The sequence below is a fragment of the Pinus tabuliformis genome, chromosome 3_2, assembly GCF_031772625.1.
Source record: "Pinus tabuliformis cultivar Carrire ecotype Pingquan chromosome 3_2, CPIR1, whole genome shotgun sequence".
Taxonomy (NCBI): Eukaryota; Viridiplantae; Streptophyta; class Pinopsida; order Pinales; family Pinaceae; genus Pinus; species Pinus tabuliformis.
In genome coordinates, this window is record NC_142302.1 from 346,764,349 (window position 1) to 346,783,951 (window position 19,603).

The following is a 19,603-nucleotide window of genomic DNA, read 5'->3' on the forward strand; positions in this document are numbered from 1 at the left end:
CTTCAATTTATTCCTGAGAATATCTCAGGCTTTATATTTTTCCTCTGCATTTGTAGAGTTCCACAATTTGTCTACTATAGAATCTCATCCTGTGTTATCTCGGTTCCATCCGACTTTCTAATTTTAAGCCACCAGCCAAGATGCTGTCAGCTAACAATGTGCTTTTAATAATAAGCATCTGTTTTATACGTTTTCAAACAATGGAGTTAAGTTTCCCTGAAAAACTAAAAGGCGCGCTTTTGATATGCATCCGTCTTCTACGTTTTCAAACAGAGTTAAATTTAAGTTTCCCTGACGCACATTAAATTCCATCCGAATCTGCACCATCCACTACAAATAATTTCAGCATAGAGTGATTTAATGTTCTCACACTGCCTGACGAGCAAGCCCAGAACTCAATTTAAAATCACATTGATAAATTCGTGCAAAGGAAAAATACTAGATTTCATAATGGAAGAAAAATAATAGATTTCATGTTGGAAAACATTTGCAAATTTGTAAAAGACAAGTCTCAGTCTCTAGTCATAAACATTACATTAATTTATGTACGGACATATAATATAATACGATCTAGCCTTTATACAATTTTCTGCAAAAAGAGGCCATGCTTCCACAGAAAAGCACACCAGGACATGCCTCGATACAAATGTCATCTCTCTAAAATGAGCAGGCTACAACATAAATTCCATAGCCCTTACAGACCCACTATCAACTGTAAATGGATAAAATTAATGCCAACACATAAATGTGGCATCAAAATCAGTTTTATGCACCTTCTTACACTGCAAATGAGCATACTAACCACGCTGACGCAAAAAGCTTTTACATATTCACGGAGTTCATATGTGATACTAAACAAACATCCAATTCATGGCTCCCTTTTCCTCTTAGCACCTTTGGTCCCTGTTGCCTTTTCAGCACGAGCTTTTGATTGCTTTGTCTTCGATGGATTTGCATTAGCGTTCCCCTTGTCTTTTATATCCAGCTGTATCTCAATTCCTGTAGGGAAAAAATGCAACACAAGAACAACAAAAGAATGCAATGATATCAAACTGTATAATCATTTCAGATACAGTAAAATAACATAACCAGATTGAAAGAGCGCGTATCTAAACCGCCTTATGATGTTTAATGCCAAGATATTTGAAGGGACTATAAATTGTATTACGTGAAATTCTGCTGCAAAGTATAAAACATGCCAAGAAAAAAATTTGCAAAAAACCTTTTGATTTATTATCTTCAAGGCTCAACTCTAGCTTTCCATCCTTCAGGGCTGAAGCTTCTAGAAAATACCCCAAGGCAATAAAGAAAATAAATATCTATTAAGATCAAAATACTTGTGATAAAATGGACAAAAGATAACTTGTTAATTGCCAACAATAAATGGCTACCAAAGTCATCTTCATCGCTAGAATCCTCCTCGTCCTCTGCATTTAGAAATGGTTTTCATTTATTAGATATCATCCAATACATTCCTTTTGCTTATGCAATTCCATTAATTCACAATACATCATAATGTCATGACTACATTGGATTTCTGGAGTTCACCTGCAGCTTCATCCTCTTTGTTCTCCAAAGGATATTCATCAACCGTTGACAAAAGTGAAGCAACTCTTTTTGATTTGGGCGTCTTCTTTTGACCCGGAAGGAGGATGGCTGGCAGTAAATCAGCCGACCGCACACGATGGGATTGCTCATTTTGTTTATAGGCCTTAGTTAATGCTGCTTTGATTGCAGGTTGTATTCCATCAAGAGCACCTGGGTGACCCTGTCACAAATACGATTCAAATCAACTCATATCAAGGTTATGACAACAGATTCAGACAAAACATTCCCCACTTCGTAAGTCACTGGATTCAATAACCATAACTTTGTCCATTCATAGTGTACTGAGAAACATACCTGAAATTTGCTTAATTCTACTATTGTATCAAAGTCTTCTTGATTAAGAGAGTATTCATTCATGAACTCTACAACAGTTTGAACAGCTTCCTCCTGTGAGTCATTGTAAACTACGTGCTGAATATGACATTGTTTATAGGAGAGTGCTGGGAGTCTAATATAATTACTGAATTTGAAAATCGTAACACGTTCAATTTCAGCCCAAAGGAGTATTAAAACACTATCGTAAAGAATGGCAAATTAACCTTGGGCAATTCTTGCAGAGGCTTGGTTAGTCGCAATACAAGCAGTGGAAGATAGTCTAGTCTCAGAGCTTCCCTGCATAAGCAACAAAAAATCCACAAACGTTCAATAAGTTACACTATTAGCTCCATTTAAAAATATTTAAAGTTCATTAACAAATTGTTCAAGAAGTTTCCAGTGAGAGAGGAAACTCAATTTTTTTGTAACTCGGTATGGCCACATTAAAAAGGCAACAATTTCAATCAGTGTCTCAAGATAAAAAGCCTTAAACTAGACAACATATTTCCATGAAAAAATGCATTGTCCAAAGTCAGTAAAATAGACAAAAAAGCCAAAATCCAATTGGTAACAGTGTGATTTCTAGACTTTCCAACATAAGAAGCCTCAAATAGAAATATAAACCTTCAACCTAAAATCAATATCTTCATTTTCGCAACCTCTTATTGAAGATATTAAAGAATGCGATGCAGGGGCATCCGTAAAACTCAAATGACCGAGAGGGTCAAAACCTTTTACCAGAGGAGTTGGTTCCTCGAAGTGTGGGATTTGTTGGATAGGTTTGGATAAAATTCATTTCATTTGTGGGTTTGTTTAATTATGCCCAGATTGGCTTGTCAGATCCTGTTTTCATGGATCTGGAATGATGCCGCATATGTACTTATCTAAGTATGGAATTAATAAAAACAGAGAGAGCGCGAGAAAGAGATTTGGTGTGCAAAAAGAACATCGCAACGCCATCTATACCTCTGTGATCCCTGCGCCATGTGTTGGCAAATTATCTGTTAATTGTGTTAGTTTCTTTTATGACTAAGTCTGATTAGAACAGGTCATAGGAGTTTCTGGGTGTTTGATCGTATTGATGCTTTGCTTCATCTGTGTTAAAGTCTGCAACAGAGCCATTTTCCTTCAAAACGTGTAAAGGGGGCAAACTCTATTAATCAATGGAGATCACAAGGACAGACTTAACCCAGGAGTTTTTATAAAGTGTCATGCGCAAAATCACCGAATCCCAAGTTTTATTATGGTGTTCACACTCACAGTTATAAGCTACCACTAGTTACATCACTTACACTTGCCTCTTTTCCATAATAAGTAAGAGCTGATATACCATATACGAGCATTGTGCCTCATTTGGAATCACTGGTGCTAAGGTGGACTGGCCCGCATTGCATATATATAGTCTTCGAAAAGTCCTGCATTGGTGGTTTTTTTTTATAAAGATATTCATCCTTTCCCCGTGGATTTTTATAATATATGCCCTCTTATAATATAAAAGGCATGATTCCCCTTTGAAAGTTTTGGCTCCAGACCTGGCCCTACGTGTGTGTGTGTGTCTATATATATATATATATATATATATATATATATAACCCCTTGGCCTACACCAATACTTACCATGATGGTATCAGAGCAGATTCAGCATCTGCTCCAGGAACAACAAAAAAAGCAAATTAACAATGGCTAACAGAATTGAAAGAGGAGGTCAAAGAACAAAGGCCTGTAGAAAATGCCGATGTGATGCAAGCCATGCAGCAGTTGGAAGTGAGAATGGAGGCCATGAAAGCTGGTCGACACAGATATCCAGATGCTAGAGATGTAAGTGAAGGAGAAGAAGAACCTCAAGCAGAAGAAATACAAGCTGAAGAGCCACCAGAAGCAAGGATATTGAGAGAAGTTGTGGGAGCTACTTCAATGCCCAAACCTACAGTATCCGCTTACAGCAGTAGTCTGAATGCAGACGAACTTGTAGACTAGATCACAGAAATGGATAAACTCTAGAGTATGAAGAAATGGATGAGGAGAAGAAAGTCAACTGTCACCAACTGAAAGGACAGGCGGCTCTATGGTGGGATGGTGTGCAGGCTAAGAGGAAAAGAACAAATAAGCAAAAGATCAAGAGATGGGACAGGATGATTGTGAAGCTCAGGGGGGGAATTTTTGCCCAAGGATTATCAGCTTACCTTGTTCAAACAAATGCAAAATCTGAGACAGAGGTTAATGTCTGTAAGGAAATATACAGAGGGATTTTACAAGGAAAACTTCAGAGCTGGTTATGTAGAGGACACAGAAGAGAAGACAGCTAGATACATAAATGGCCTTAGACTGGATATCCATGTTAATTTGTGTAGCATCGGATGTGTTCTAGCTACGAAATTTGGTGGAGAGGCTAGAATACATGAGATCTCCAAAACCCAGAAATTGTTTGGAAATTCCACCTAGATGTGTCTCAATTAGATTATTAGCCGTTTTTTAAATATTTCCTAAGTCTAAACTTAGGGAATATGGTTAATTAATCAGTGTTAATTGAGACAAAGTGAGAATCATCTAGAAACTCACACGGATCGATTCCAAGATGATTCTAATCATTGATTAAGTTTTAATCTTGGTCGTTGGTGCTCCAACAGTGGATATATAAGAGGAGATCGATGTGGTGATGGAGAATATACCAGAGTCACTTGGATAATTCGATTTTCCAGAGTAGCAGCAGTCAGTTGCCAAAGAGTTCGAGCTTCAGTGAAGTAGCAAAGATAATGAGGGGCAGGGATAGTGATCCAGAAGAAGTTTTCCAAATCCGGACCGGCAACAGCAAGAGGGCCGAGTTATTCCTAGTGAGGCAGCACAGAGGACTGTGCAGTTTCTTTAGATTGGCAGTTCGATTTCGCTGAGGAAAATTTCGTCTTTAGTTCCAGCGGCCGGGTAGAGGTTCCAAAGTGCCTAAGAGATGATTTCCTCAACTGCGGTAGGTAGAAAGACTTCATTAGAGACTAGTTGGAGGCTTGACATAATAGAGACTGAGCAGAGCAACGCAGACGCTGATGCAGAGGTTCCAGGATGCCAAGTTTTTTGAAGGCATGTTGCACTGTGATTGCTTATGGAGGAAGGGTAATTCCCTTCAATAATTTTGCCCATATTTTCCTGTTGTGGACTTCTAGTTGGGCATCCATAGATTGTACTCAAATTTCACTGCTGCATAATAAAATAAAACCCTCACTTTTACACCGGTTTTTCCACATTGGGTTTTTCTAGGGACAATTGTCCAAAAATAACAGTGTCACATTTTTATGTGTGTGCTAGTATTTTCTCAGTTCCAGCGCTATTTATTTTCCGCAGTTTTATTTGTGAAGGATTGCAGTATGTTTATTTTGATGTTGCCACAGCGATAAACTGAATAATTAATTTATCAGTTAGGAGAAATAATACTAGTTGCTACAATAGAATTTCGTTATTGGAATTCTCACAATCCAAGATGAGATCAGCATGTTATTCCTAGAATAGTAGAAGAGGCATATCAGCTAGCCTTGAAAGATAAAGAACAACTTGCAAAGAGCAATCTGGTAGAAGGAGAAATTCTACCAGAGGGAGAGGACAACAATAGAATAGAGGGAGATCTACATCACAAAGAGAAGGAACTGATAGTTCAACTGTTCAAGTCAACAACAACAGTCAGAAGGGGACTCCCGAGGCTGAAGATCTTTTTATAGAGGAAGAGATAGAGGCAAAGGAAGAGAGATTCGATGCTACAGGCATGGCAAAATTGGACATATGAAATTTGAAAGTCCAGAGAACAGAGACACGGGTCAAAGGAGTGTTGTTCTTGCCCCAACAGAGGAAGGGGAACTAAAGGTACAAGAGGGAGATAATGTACCTAAGACAAGAGAGTCTTTATTGCTCAAGAAGGTGATGTTGAAACCAAAGAAAGAAGTTGTTGAACCAACGCAAAGGAGAGCCTTGCTCAAGATTGTTTGCAAGGTTCAGGGGAAATGCTGCAAAGTGGTGGTTGATAATGGTAGCAGGCATAACTTGGTATCTACAGATGTTGTGGAGAAGTTGTTCTAAAGAAGATGAAGCATCCAACACCCTACAAGGTGTCTTGGCTTCAGAAAGGCCACTAGTTGTTGGTAAATGAACAATGTGAAGTAGAGTTGCAGAGAGGCAGCTACAGGGACAAAATTTTGTGTGAGATCATGCCAATGGATATGTGCCACTTTCTGTTGGGCAAGCCTTGGAAACTTGACAGGAATGTTACACATGAGAGAAAGAGGAACACTGACAAGTTTCAGAGGATGGCATAACCCTTACATTGTTGCCACTGCAAGAAGAAGGGACATCAAAAAACCATGATTCAAACACATTATTGCTGAGTGGGAAAGAGTTTTTGCATCAAATGGAAGATAATGAAGTAAACTTTGTTGTAGTTTGCATGCCTAAAGTAGTTCTTACTTCAAATACTGTGATAGATATGCCTCTTGAAATTCAAGATATATTGAATGAATATAATGGCATTGTTGTGGACGACTTGCCTAATGAGTTGCCACCTATAAGAAGCATAAGTCATCATATCAACTTAATACCCGAAGCAAGTCTACCAAATAAGGCAGCATATGGAATGACCCCTTATGAGAATGAAGAGATCAGAAAACAAGTGCATGAGTTGCTCGATAAGGGATTGATCAGAGAGAGTCTCAGTCCATGTGTAGTGCCAACAGCGTTGAGCCCAAAGAAGGATGGTGGCTGGAGAATGTGTACAGACTCCAAGGCACTAAATAAAATCACAATCAGGTATAAATTTCCTTTACCCCGAATAGATGATTGGTTGGATTGTTAGAGAGGTGCCAATTGTTTCTCTAAGATTGCTCTGAAGAGTGGGTATCATTAGATCAGCTTTAGAGAAGGGGATGAGTGGAAGACAGCGTTCAAAACCAATAATGGGTTATATGAATGCCTGGTGATACCACTTGGATTGTCCAATGCACCCAATACCATTATGAGATTGATGAATGAGGTCTTAAAGGAGTTTATAGGAAAGTTTGTGATTGTTTATTTAGATGACATTTTGATAAACGACCAATCTAAAGAAGAACACCTAAGGCACTTGAGATATGTTTTAGAAAAACTGCAGCAAGAGAAATTGTTAATCAATTTGAAACAATGTTCATTCTTAAAAATAGAGCTTGTTTATTTGGGCTTTGTCATATCTAAGGATGGGTTGAAGATGGACCCTGATGTTGAAAAATGTAATTAGGTTCGGTCTTCATAAAATGTATTTGTAAAAATAATTTTTATTGTTGTTACAATGACTTATTAAAGCATGGGTTTCATGCTTGGGTCATCAATTTATTAGTCAAAGTCCCCATTGTGGACTCCTAGGATTAATAAAGAGTCAATAGAGTCATTGTATATTTTATGAGACCCTTCTTGGGCTTTCGAACGATGTAAAAAAATTATTTTTTAGTCAAAAATAATTCATGTAACCTCCACACCAAGTCGGCCTCATGAAGATCAAGTCGGCCTCAAGGAAGGCAATTTGACTATATATACAAGGCAGTTCGACTTCATTTGAGTATCTCACTCTCTCAAACATAGTTCAATCTCTAGTAGCTGGAAGCTGGGAAGAATTGCGAAGTTGAAGGAAGGGTCCAAAAACGAGTGCAAGTTTGGTCAAGGTGGAAGGGAAGAAGAAAAACGAAATTATGGTCTCTCTCTCTCTCTCTCGTGTGGGTTGGTTTAGGACATCGGAGTCTCCTAATAAAGGTTGAACCTGCTGCTAATGACAGAAGATGCCAAGTCGAAGTTGTTAGGGTCGAAGTGTTGCTGCTAGGTCGAATGTTGGATCGAAGAAGGGAGGTTGGATTGGTGTGGAGGAGGTCTTTTGTCTAGGTAGAAGAGTCTCGAGGAAAACTATTGAAGGAAGAGACCTTGACTAGGTTTTCCCCTAGATAGGGGTTTTGCCCTGACAGAGTGCCTACGTCTTGTGTCTTGCGTTTTTGTGATCTTCATGCATACATAATTTGGTAATTGCTTGATAAAAGGTAATATAACAAAATAAGTAAAAGAAGCCAACATAATTCACAAGTAATTATCAAGAAAGAGAAATCTAACCCTAATCCTACTAGCATTGATTTCTCAATCCCTGAGAAGCTAAGAGCTATTATTGATTGGCCTTCACCTAAAAATATATTTGAAGTCAATTGCTTTCATGTTTTGGCTACTTTTTACAAGTTTATCAAGAATTTCAGCAAGATGAGCGCTCTAGTTGTGGAGACAATAAAGAAGGACAGACAACCATTCCAATGGACTATAGTGTTGAATTTGTAACTATGGTCAATCTTCATCATTATAATTTTTGGTCCATGATGTATTTGTAAAGTATGTTCTTCATGGTCCTTTCAAAAGGAAAATTGAATTTTTAAAAATAAAAGTTTTGGCTCCAAAAGAAGCCATGTCAACCTCCTTCTAGTCAAGTCAGCCCCCTCAAGTGTTCAATTCATCTTTGTCATGAAAGGCACCCATTCGGCCTATTGGATCTCTATATATAGGAGACTTTCAGGCTCTTCTAAAGAACCAATTTGAATTTCATCATAAAATACATAGTATATTTTGTTGATCCATGCGAAGGAGACAAGAAAGAAGGATGAAGGATCAATTTTCTTGATTAGGGATGAATTTCTCTCTCTGTTGTACAAAACAAAATCTTTGTGGTAGCCCTCTATGTTGGACGAATCTCTATTGTACAGGACCGAAACTCTATGGTAGCCCTCTATGCTGGACAAATCTCTGTTGTACAGGACCAAATATCTGTGGTATCCCTCTGTGTTGGACGAATCCTTATTGTACAAGACCAAATCCATGTGGTAGCCCTCTGTGCCAGATGAATCTCTGTTGTACAACGTTGAATATCTAAGGTAGCCCTCTATATTAGACGAATCTCTGTTGTATAAGACCAAATCTTTGTGGTAACGCTTTGTACTGGACAGAATTTATGAGGAAGGACTAAATTCTGAGGAAGGTAGAAGGCATAATTCTAAGCAGACCTAATGAGGCCAAATTCTATGGGCAGATGACTTAACTAGGATGGAGTTGGACAAGGTTTGACCAAGTTTCTTTGATGGTCAGTTTGACCTTGTAAATGACTAGGATGTCTAGGTGTATCTCTTGTTGACAAGAAGAATTTCTCTAAGGAAAAAGTTGTTGGGTTTTTCCCGATGTGGATTTTCCCAGGGTAAATGCTTGTGTTCGTGTGTGGTTGTCTCTTTATGATCCTTCTAGCACAGTGTTACTTGCTCACAGTGTTACTTGGGAGCAGGAGCGACATTTTCAGAAGCTCCCGGTTTGGGAGTGAATCCTGGAGCGTTTTTCATATAATATATATATTTTTTATACTTTGATACATATATGTCAACAAAAACATGTAGAATAATGAATTGGATATAAAAAAAACATAAAAAACATAGATTGAACCATATAACAACAATCATCTAGAAGTTATAATCTTCATCAACCACGTCCACAAGTTAGTAACATAGTAACATACAACATATTGAGTCTCATGATTCATCAATCTTAAAGTTTCAAGCTTTCAAAATTCAATACACAACATTTATCACCATTGATCACCAAAGTTGTACTTGTAAGCTAAGTGTAACCATTACAACAAATAATATCTAACATGAAATGAAATGTTATAAAATGAAATGAAATGAAACAACTTTCAACTTTCATGAAGCATCATATTCATTATTCATTACTATTAAGTTATAATTGCCAACTTCAAACTTAAATTGTCATATATTGTTTAAAAAAATATCATAATAAATATGAAAGAGTCAATAGTTATAAAAGCTACTAGAAACTAGAAAAGAGAAGTAAATCTATTATCTATTTCTTATGCTTTGGCCTCTTGCTACCACAAGAAATGTCTAATTTTTTAGTCTTGTTGGAAAATCAAGATATTTGTCATTAATATCACCCTCTAAGCATTAATATCCAGATGTATCTTTGTCATTACCTCTGTATCTGTATAGGGATCCTTGTCATTAATATCACCCTCTAAGCATTAACATAAGATAGAAAAAGCATAGCATGTCAAGTCAAGCTTTTGTTTGAGTGATGCATACATTTTTAGGAGGGTCATGATAGAGGAGTTCGACAACCAATATCACTAACATCAAGGTACATAGAGGGATTGGTGCTCTTGACTAAATACGAGTTCCATACCCTAATACATGACAAAATTCAATCGAAACATTGCAATCCCCCAATCCTGAAATCCTGAAAAACCGATAAGTCTGCTGGATTTTGAATGAAATCTAAAATTCTACTTTCTCGATATGAAATCCAATGAGGTCATAACCACTTTCAAACATCCTAAGTCATTTCATGGTAATGTTAAAAATTTAAGGAAAAGGATGAAAATGAAGATCAAGGAGAATGTTACTTTTACTTTAAGAATTTAACATTACCATGAATAGCATATCAATACTAGGGCCTCGACTTGATCATTAAGTTGCCCCACTCAAAAATTATTTGTTTCTTTCAAAAAAATTGCATTTCAAACATTACTACAAAAAAAAAAAATTGCAAAAAAGGCAAAACGCTCCCGAAAAGGCAAGGAGCGAAAAAAATTTTAGAAAGCGATTTCAAGAGCACGCTCCCGGCCCGCTCCCGAGTTGCTCCTGCCCGGAGCGCAGATTGGGAGCAAGATCGGGGGGGGTTCGCTCCCCCGCAACACTGTTCTAGCATATTGTCTTAATGTTGAGCTTCTCTATGTAATTGGTTTATGATGATAAATGAATACAAGAAAAGATTAACCTATATGATATCATAAGAAGTAATTATCAGTATAGAGGATGTTGAAATGTGTAACTAGGTTCGGTCATCATAATGTCTAATGTAATCATGATGTTATGTCTTTGATAAGGAGAAAAAAAGTTATTATTATTATTTTGAAGCATGGGTTTCATGCTCAAGGTTATCTTATTTGTAGGTCAAGCACCCATTGAGTGCTTCTAGGTTTTATCATTAAGTCAAGAAGTCAAAGATGTCATGGTCATATGTAAAGACCCTATTAGGGCATATTATATCATGTCAAGAAATTTACTTGAGTCATAAAAGTGTCAAAATCCCTCCAAGGCAAGTCGGCCTTCAAGGGATGACAAGTTAGCATCATAAGGGCCATTCAACCACCATGATAAGCATATATATAAGAAATACTCGACTTCATTGTGACAGCGTCCAATTAGCTCGTGGGAAACAACAAATAGACTAAGAACAAGAGCGAAGAAGGACGAGATTCCAAGGAAGAAGAAACTTAATTTTAAGGATTGTTTTGGGCTAAATCTTCCCACACGTGCGAAGAGAATTAGGGCATCTTCTTGCTACAGGAAACATCGAATTAAAGCCATCATAAGGAGTCAAAGTTTGGAAGCGAAATCATCAAGAAAGGAAGTTGAGTTACCAAGGAAGAAGAAGCACTTTGAGTGAGTTAAAAAGAGACCTAACTTAGGATCATCCACCCACACGTGAGACCTACGGTTTCCAGAGGCCAAAGTTGCAATAAAAGAGTTGCAAGTCCGAAATTGAAGTAAAACAAGCAGTCGCAGTGGTTGTGAAGCAAAGGTTGACTTGAGTTGACTTTGGGAGAAGCAAGTTCATCAAGAAGAGGCTTGACTTGATTTTGGAGGGAACTTTGCCAAGGGTCACGTGTCTTGGAATTCGTCATCTGAACATTCTATAAGAAGAGAAGAATTCTTGTGGGTTTTCCTCTCAAGAGGAGAGGTTTTGGCCCTGGCTAGCAGCCTACATTTTGTGTCCTATTATCTCTTTGATCTTAATAGTTTGGTAGTTGTTTGATTATAAGAACATAATAATAATCAAGTAAAAGAAGAAGCTAATCAAGTTAAGTAAAATAACATCACAAGCAGTTCTCTCAGTAACAGAAATCTCCTAATCTCGCTGCCCTAGATTTCTCTACATGGTATCAGAGCTAAGGTGACAACAACAAGGAGAAGCAGCTTGAAGATCATCCAATTGAAGTAAAATTCACAAGGGCCAAGCACAAGGAGAACATCTAGGAGGTCTAAGAAGTTTCAAGGACATCAATTCATCAAGAAATTCAAGGAGCATCAAGAGCATCAAGCATCAAGGAGTATACATCGCATCACAAGGACACATCATCACAACCTGTTGTTGTAGAAGAAGAAGAAGAGGTACCCAAGGATATGTTTGGAAGCAACCTAGAGCACTCTAGTAGGTTCAACCATGAACTGGCACAATTGCTTCATTGCATAGCAAATGCCAGGTCGCATGTTCACAAGATACATCAATGACCCAATCAACAATCTATAGAGTGTGGCATCAACTTTCTCTGCTCTACTAGTGTCTACCTTCTTCCAGTTTGTCACTAGATGCATGGCCATGGGCCTACAATCTTTCATGCGGAACCTCTAGAGAATCTCCAAAACATACTTGCCACGTCCCAAGAAAATATATCCATCACCCTCCCAAACCTCCAACCCAATAAAATAGTGCAAAATCCGTACATCCTTCATGTCAAACTTTGTTCTAAGTTCCTTCTTGCAATCATTAATGAGCTTCTCATCCCCTGTCAATATGAGGTCATCTATGTATAACATAAGAATGAAAGGTTGTCCCCCCAACCACAATGTAAGTATAAGTTAGCGTCAACTTCACTCTTGGTGAAGCCCAGTCCTAGAAGATAGTTATCAATACGAGAGTATCAAGCTCACAGGCCCTGCTTGAGCCCATATAGAGCTCTCATGAGCCTACACACATGCATCTCCCAGTTATGTGTCTCAAATCCCTCTGGATGCTCTATGTAAATCTCTTCCTCAACAACTCTGTTAATGAAGGCAATCTTCACGTTCATTAGGTGAATCTTCCACCCCATCTACGCTGCAAGTGTTATAATGGTCCTAATGGACAAAAAAGAGCCCACCTGTGCCAAAGTTTCATCATAGTCAATGCCCTCCACCTAAGAGAACCCTTTGGCTACGAATCTAGCCTTGTATTTTTCCACTCTTGTTAGCACTATGCTTAATCTTGTAGGCCCACCAAGATCCAATCACAGATTTTCCCTCTCGGCTTGGCACAATCTCCCAAACATCACACCAAACATACTAAGAGGCTGCCTCTTTGAAGCTAGAAAGCTTTGAGTCTTAGGCCTCAGTGATCAATGTCATATAACCTATGTAACTTTGTGGTTGTTTGCTTTGCCTAAATGTAGAGCTCAGTGCCCCAACCTTGTCTTGAGCCTTTTGAATCCACTGATTAGACCACCTCATCTTTCTTCTGTCCATGCTAGGTGTCACTACAAGAGGGAGATAATGAACCTAAGACAAGAGAGTCTTTATTGCTCAAGAAGGTGATGTTGAAACCAAAGAAAGAAGTTGTTGAACCAATGCAAAGGAGAGCCTTGCTCAAGATTGTTTGCAAGGTTCAGGGGAAATGCTGCAAAGTGGTGATTGATAATGGCAGCAGGCATAACTTGGTATCTACAGATGTTGTGGAGAAGTTGTTCTTAAAGAAGATGAAGCATCCAACACGCTACAAGGTGTCTTGGCTTCAGAAAGGCCACCAGTTGTTGGTAAATGAACAATGTGAAGTAGAGTTGTAGAGAGACAGCCACAGGGACAAAATTTTGTGTGAGATCATGCTAATGGATGTGTGCCACTTTCTGTTGGGCAAGCCTTGGAAATTTGATAGGAATGTTACACATGACAGAAAGAGGAATACTGACAAGTTTCAGAGGATGGCATAAACCTTACATTGTTGCCATTGCAAGAAGAAGGGACATCAGAAAACCATGATTCAAACACATTATTGCTGAGTGGGAAAGAGTTTTTGCATCAAATGGAAGATAATGAGGTAAACTTTGTTGTAGTTTGCATGCCTAACGTAGTTCTTACTTCAAATACTATGATAGATTTGCCTCTTGAAATTCAAGATATATTGAATGAATATAATGGCATTGTTGTGGATGACTTGCCTAACGAGTTGCCACCTATAACAAGCATAAGTCATCATATCAACTTAATACCCGAAGCAAGTCTACCAAATAAGGCAGCGTATGGAATGACCCCTCAGGAGAACGAAGACATCAGAAAACAAGTGCATGAGTTGCTCGATAAGGGATTGATTAGAGAGAGTCTCAGTCCATGTGTAGTGCCAACAGCGTTGAGCCCAAAGAAGGATGGTGGCTAGAGAATGTGTACAGACTCCAAGGCACTAAATAAAATCACAATCAGGTATAAATTTTCTTTACCCCACATAGATGATTGGTTGGATTGTTAGAGTGGTGCCAATTGTTTCTCTAGGATTGCTCTAAAGAGTGGGTATCATCAGATCAAGTTTAGAGAAGGGGATGAGTGGAAGACAGCATTCAAAAGAAATAATGGGTTATATGAATGCCTGGTGATACCACTTGAATTGTCCAATGCACCCAATACCATTATGAGATTGATGAATGAGGTGTTAAAGGAGTTTATAGGAAAGTTTTTGATTGTTTATTTAGATGACATTTTGATAAACGACCAATCTAAAGAAGAACACCTAACGCACTTGAGATATGTTTTAGAAAAATTGCAGCAAGAGAAATTGTTAATCAATTTGAAACAGTGTTCATTCTTAAAAATAGAGCTTGTTTATTTGGGCTTTGTCATATCTAAGGATGGGTTGAAGATGGACCTTGATGTTGAAAAATGTAATTAGGTTCGGTCTTCATAAAATGTATTTGTAAAAATAATTTTTATTATTGTTACAATGACTTATTAAAGCATGGGTTTCATGCTTGGGTCATCATTTTATTAGTCAAAGTCCCCATTTTGGACTCCTAGGATTAATAAAGAGTCAATAGAGTCATTGTATATTTTATGAGACCCTTCTTGGGCTTTCGAACAATGTAAAAAGAATTATTTTTTAGTCAAAAATAATTCATGTAACCTCCACACCAAGTCGGCCTCAAGGAAGGCAATTCGACTATATATACAAGGCAGTTCGACTTCATTTGAGTATCTCACTCTCTCAAGCATAGTTCGATCTCTAGTAGCTGGAAGCTGGGAAGAATTGCGAAGTTGAAGGGTCCAAAAACAAGTGCGAGTTTGGTCAAGGTGGAAGGGAAGAAGAAAAATGAAATTTTGCTCTCTCTCTCTCTCTCTCTCGTGTGGGTTGGTTTAGGGCATCGAAGTCTCCTAATAAAGGTTGAACCTGTTGCTAATGCCAGAAGATGCCAAGTCGAAGTTGTTAGGGTCGAAGTGTTGTTGCGAGGTCAAAGGTTGGATCGAAGAAGGGAGGTTGGATTGGTGTGGAGGAGGTCTTTTGTCTAGGTAGAAGAGTATCGAGGAAAACTATTGAAGGAAGAGACCTTGACTAGGTTTTCCCCTAGATAGGGGTTTTGCCCTGACAGAGTGCCTACATCTTGTGTCTTGCGTTTTTGTGATCCTCATGCATACATAATTTGGTAATTGCTTGATGAAAGGTAATATAACAAAATAGGTAAAAGAAACCAACATAATTCACAAGTAATTATCAAGAAAGAGAAATCTAACCCTAATCCTCCTAGCATTGATTTCTCAACACCTGAGAAGCTAAGAGCTATTATTGATTGGCCTTCACCTATAAATATATTTCAAGTCAGGAGGTTTCATGTTTTGGCTACTTTTTACAAGAAGTTTATCAGGAATTTTAGCAAGATGAGCGCTCTAATTGTGGAGACAATAAAGAAGGACAGACAACCATTCTAATGGACTACAGTGTTGAATTTGTAACTATGGTCAATCATTATAATTTTTGGTCCATGATGCATTTGTAAAGTATGTTCTTCATGTTCTTTTCAAAAGAAAAATTGAATTTTTAAAAACAAAAGTTTTGGCTCCAAAAGAAGCCATGATGACCTCCTCCTATTCAAGTCAGCCCCCTCAAGTGTTCAAGTCGTCTTTGTCATGAAAGGCACCCATTCGGCCTGTTGGATCTCTATATATAGGAGACATTCAGCCTCTTCTAAAGCACCAATTCGAATTTCATCATAAAATACATAGTATATTTTCTTGATCCATGCGGAGGAGACAAGAAAGAAGGATGAAGGATCAATTTTCTTGATTAAGAATGAATTTCTCTCTCTGTTGTACAAAACAAAATCTCTGTGGTAGCCCTCTATGTTGGACGAATCTCTATTGTACAGGACCGAAACTCTATGGTAGCCCTCTATGTTGGACGAATCTCTATTATACAGGACTGAATATCTGTGGTAGCCCTCTATGTCGGACGAATCCTTATTGTACAAGACTGAATCCCTGTGGTAGCCCTCTGTGCCAGATGAATCTCTGTTGTACAGGGCCGAATATCTATGGTAGCCTTGTATATTAGATGAATCTCTGTTGTATAAGACCAAATCTTTGTGGTAACGCTTTGTATTGGACAAAATTTATGAGGAAGGACCGAATTCTGAGGAAGGTAGAAGGCCTAATTCTAAGCAGACCTAATCAGGCCAAATTCTATGGGCATATGACTTAACTAGGATGGAGTTGGACAAGGTTTGACCAAGTTTCTTTGATGGTCAGTTTAACCTTGTAAATGACTAGGATGTCTAGGTGTATCTCTTGTTGGAAAGAAGAATTTCTCTAAGGAAAAGGTTGTTGGGTTTGTCCCGATGTGGGTTTTCCTAGGGTAAATGCTTGTGTTCGTGTGTGGTTGTCTCTTTATGATCCTTCTAGCATATTGTTTTAATGTTGATCTTCTCTGTGTAATTGGTTTATGATGATAAATGAATACAAGAAAAGATTAACCTATCTGATATCATAAGAAGTAATTATCAGTTTAGAGGATGTTGAAAAGTGTAACTAGGTTCGGTCATCATAATGTCTAATGTAATCATGATGTTATGTCTTCGATGAGGAGAAAAAAAAATTATTATTATTATTTTGACGCATGGGTTTCATGCTCAAGGTTATCTTAATTGTAGGTCAAGCACCCATTGAGTGCTTCTAGGTTTTATCATTAAGTCAAGAAGTCAAAGATGTCATGGTCATATGTAAAGACCCTACATGTCAAGAAATTTACTTGAGTCATAAAAGTGTCAAAATCCCTCCAAGGCAAGTCAGCCTTCAAGGGATGACAAGTTAGCATCATAAGGGCCATTCGACCACCATGATAAGCATATATATAAGAAATACTCGACTTCATTTTGACAGCGTCCAATTAGCTCGTGGGAAACAAACAAACTAAGAACAAGAGCGAAGAAGGACAAGATTCCAAGGAAGAAGAAACTGAATTTTAAGGACTGTTTTGGGCTAAATCTTCCCACACGTGCGAAGATAATTAGGGCATCATCTTGCTGCAGGAAACACCGAATTAAAGCCATCACAAGGAGTCAACATTTGGAAGCGAAATCATCAAGAAAGGAAGTTGAGTTACCAAGGAAGAAGAAGCGCTTTGAGTGAGTTAAAAAAGAGACCTAATTTAGGATCTTCCACCCACACATGCGACCTACGGTTTCTAGAGTTCGAAGTTGCAATAAAAGAGTTGCAAGTCCAAAATTGAAGTAAAACAAGCAGTTGCAGTGGTTGTGAAGCAAAAGTTGACTTGAGTTGACTTTGGGAGAAGCAAGTTCATCAAGAAGAGGCTTGACTTGAATTTGGAGGGAACTTTTCCAAGGGTCACGGGTCTTGGAATTCGTCATCTGAACATTCTATAAGAAGAGAAGAATTCTTGTGGGTTTTCCTCTCAAGAGGAGAGGTTTTGGCCCTTGCTAGCAGCCTACATTTTGTGTCCTATTATCTCTTTGATCTTCATAGTCTGGTAGTTGTTTGATTATAAGAACATAATAAGAATCAAGTAAAAGAAGAAGCTAATCAAGTTAAGTAAAATAACATCACAAGCAGTTATCTCAGTAAGAGAAATATCCTAATCTAGCTGCCCTAGATTTCTCTACATGGTATCAGAGCTAAGGTGACAAAAACAAGGAGAAGCAGCTTGAAGATCATCCAATTGAAGTAAAATTCACAAGGGTCAAGCACAAGGAGATCATCTAGGAGGTCTAAGAAGCTTCAAGGACATCAATTCATCAAGAAATTCAAGGAGCATCAAGAGCATCAAGCATCAAGGAGTATACATCACATCACAAGGACACATCATCACAACCTGTTGTTGTAGAAGAAGAAGAAGAGGTACCCGAGGATATGTTTGGAAGCAACCTAGAGCACTCTAGTAGGTTCAACCATGAACTGGCTCAATTGTTTCAATGCATAGCAAATGCCAGGTCGCATGTTCAAAAGATACATCAATGACCCAATCAACAATCTATAGAGTGTGGCATCAACTTTGCTCTACTCTACTAGTGTCTACCTTCTTCCAGTTTGTCACTAGATGCATGGCCATGGGCCTACAATCTTGAATGCGGAACCTCTAGAGAATCTCCAAAACATACTTGCCACGTCCCAAGAAAATATATCCATCACCCTGCCAAACCTCAAACCCAAGAAAATAGTGCAAAATCCGTACATCCTACATGTCAAACTTTGTTCTAAGTTCCTTCTTGCAATCATTAATGAGCTTCTCATCCCCTGTCAATATGAGGTCTTCTATGTATAACATAAGAATGAGAGGTTGTCCCCCCAACCACAATGTAAGTATAAGTTAGCATCAACTTCGCTCTTGGTGAAGCCCAGTCCTAGAAGATAGTTATCAATGCGAGAGTATCAAGCTCACAGGCCCTGCTTGAGCCCATATAGAGCTCTCATGAGCCTACACACATGCATCTCCCTATTATGTGTCTCAAATCCCTCTGGATGCTCTATGTAAATCTCTTCCTCAACAACTTTGTTAATGAAGGCAATCTTCACGTTCATTAGGTGAATCTTCCACCCCATCTACACTGCAAGTGTTATAATGGTCCTAATGGACAAAAAAAAGCCCACATGTGCCAAAGTTTCATCATAGTCAATGTCGTCCACCTGAGAGAACCCTTTCGCTACGAATCTAGCCTTGTACTTTTCCACTCTCATAAGCACTATGCTTAATCTTGTAGGCCCACCAAGATCCAATCACAGATTTTCCCTCTCGGCTTGGCACAATCTCTCAAACATCACACCAAACATATTGAGAGGCTGCCTCCTTGAAGCTAGAAAGCTCTGAGTCTTAGGCCTCAGTGATCAATGTCATATAACCTGTGTAACTCTGTGGTTGTTTGCTTTGCCTAAATGTAGAGCTCGGTGCCCCAACCTTGTCTTGAGACTTTTGAATCAACTGAATAGCCCACCTCGTCTTTCTTTTGTTTGTGCTAGGTGTCACTACTGAAGTGGACCCCACTGGTTCTCCTCTTTCCTCCTACTCTTACGTTGCATCGTCAACTAACTATTGTACAGCCTGCCCAACAACTAGTTGTGACGTGGTCTGAGGGTCTGGCTAAGCCTCCTGCTTGGGAGCATGTAACTCCTCCACCTGCGTTGTAGCTTGCTCATGCTCTACAGAGTTCCTAAGAGCCCTTTCCTCCTCAGACATGACATCACATCTAATAATTGTCATGTTCAATGCTAGTACATACACCATGTATGCCTTGGATGTCTCACTGTAGCCCACAAAAATTCCTTTCTCTGTTGTAAACTTCTGCTTCTTCCAACTCTCTAAAGGCACGTGGCAATAAACTAAACTTCTAAAAATCAAGAAG

General features: G+C 38.5%; 1 protein-coding gene across 5 annotated transcripts in view; it reads right to left on the reverse strand.

The window, feature by feature from the left end:
• Nucleotides 1–517: 517 nt before the first annotated feature.
• Nucleotides 518–19,603, reverse strand: part of RFC1 (replication factor C1) — a 296,432-nt gene continuing 277,346 nt past the window's right edge. For all 5 annotated transcript variants that reach the window (XM_089416372.1, XM_089416370.1, XM_089416374.1 and 2 more), the window contains 6 exons: nucleotides 2,148–2,220; nucleotides 1,903–1,995; nucleotides 1,549–1,768; nucleotides 1,392–1,427; nucleotides 1,223–1,282; nucleotides 518–999 (listed from right to left, as the gene is read on the reverse strand). In XM_089416372.1, the coding sequence (XP_089272498.1) occupies nucleotides 869–999; nucleotides 1,223–1,282; nucleotides 1,392–1,427; nucleotides 1,549–1,768; nucleotides 1,903–1,995; nucleotides 2,148–2,220 (613 nt within the window). In that variant the 3' untranslated portion in view covers nucleotides 518–868. The remainder of the gene's footprint in view (nucleotides 1,000–1,222; nucleotides 1,283–1,391; nucleotides 1,428–1,548; nucleotides 1,769–1,902; nucleotides 1,996–2,147; nucleotides 2,221–19,603) is intronic.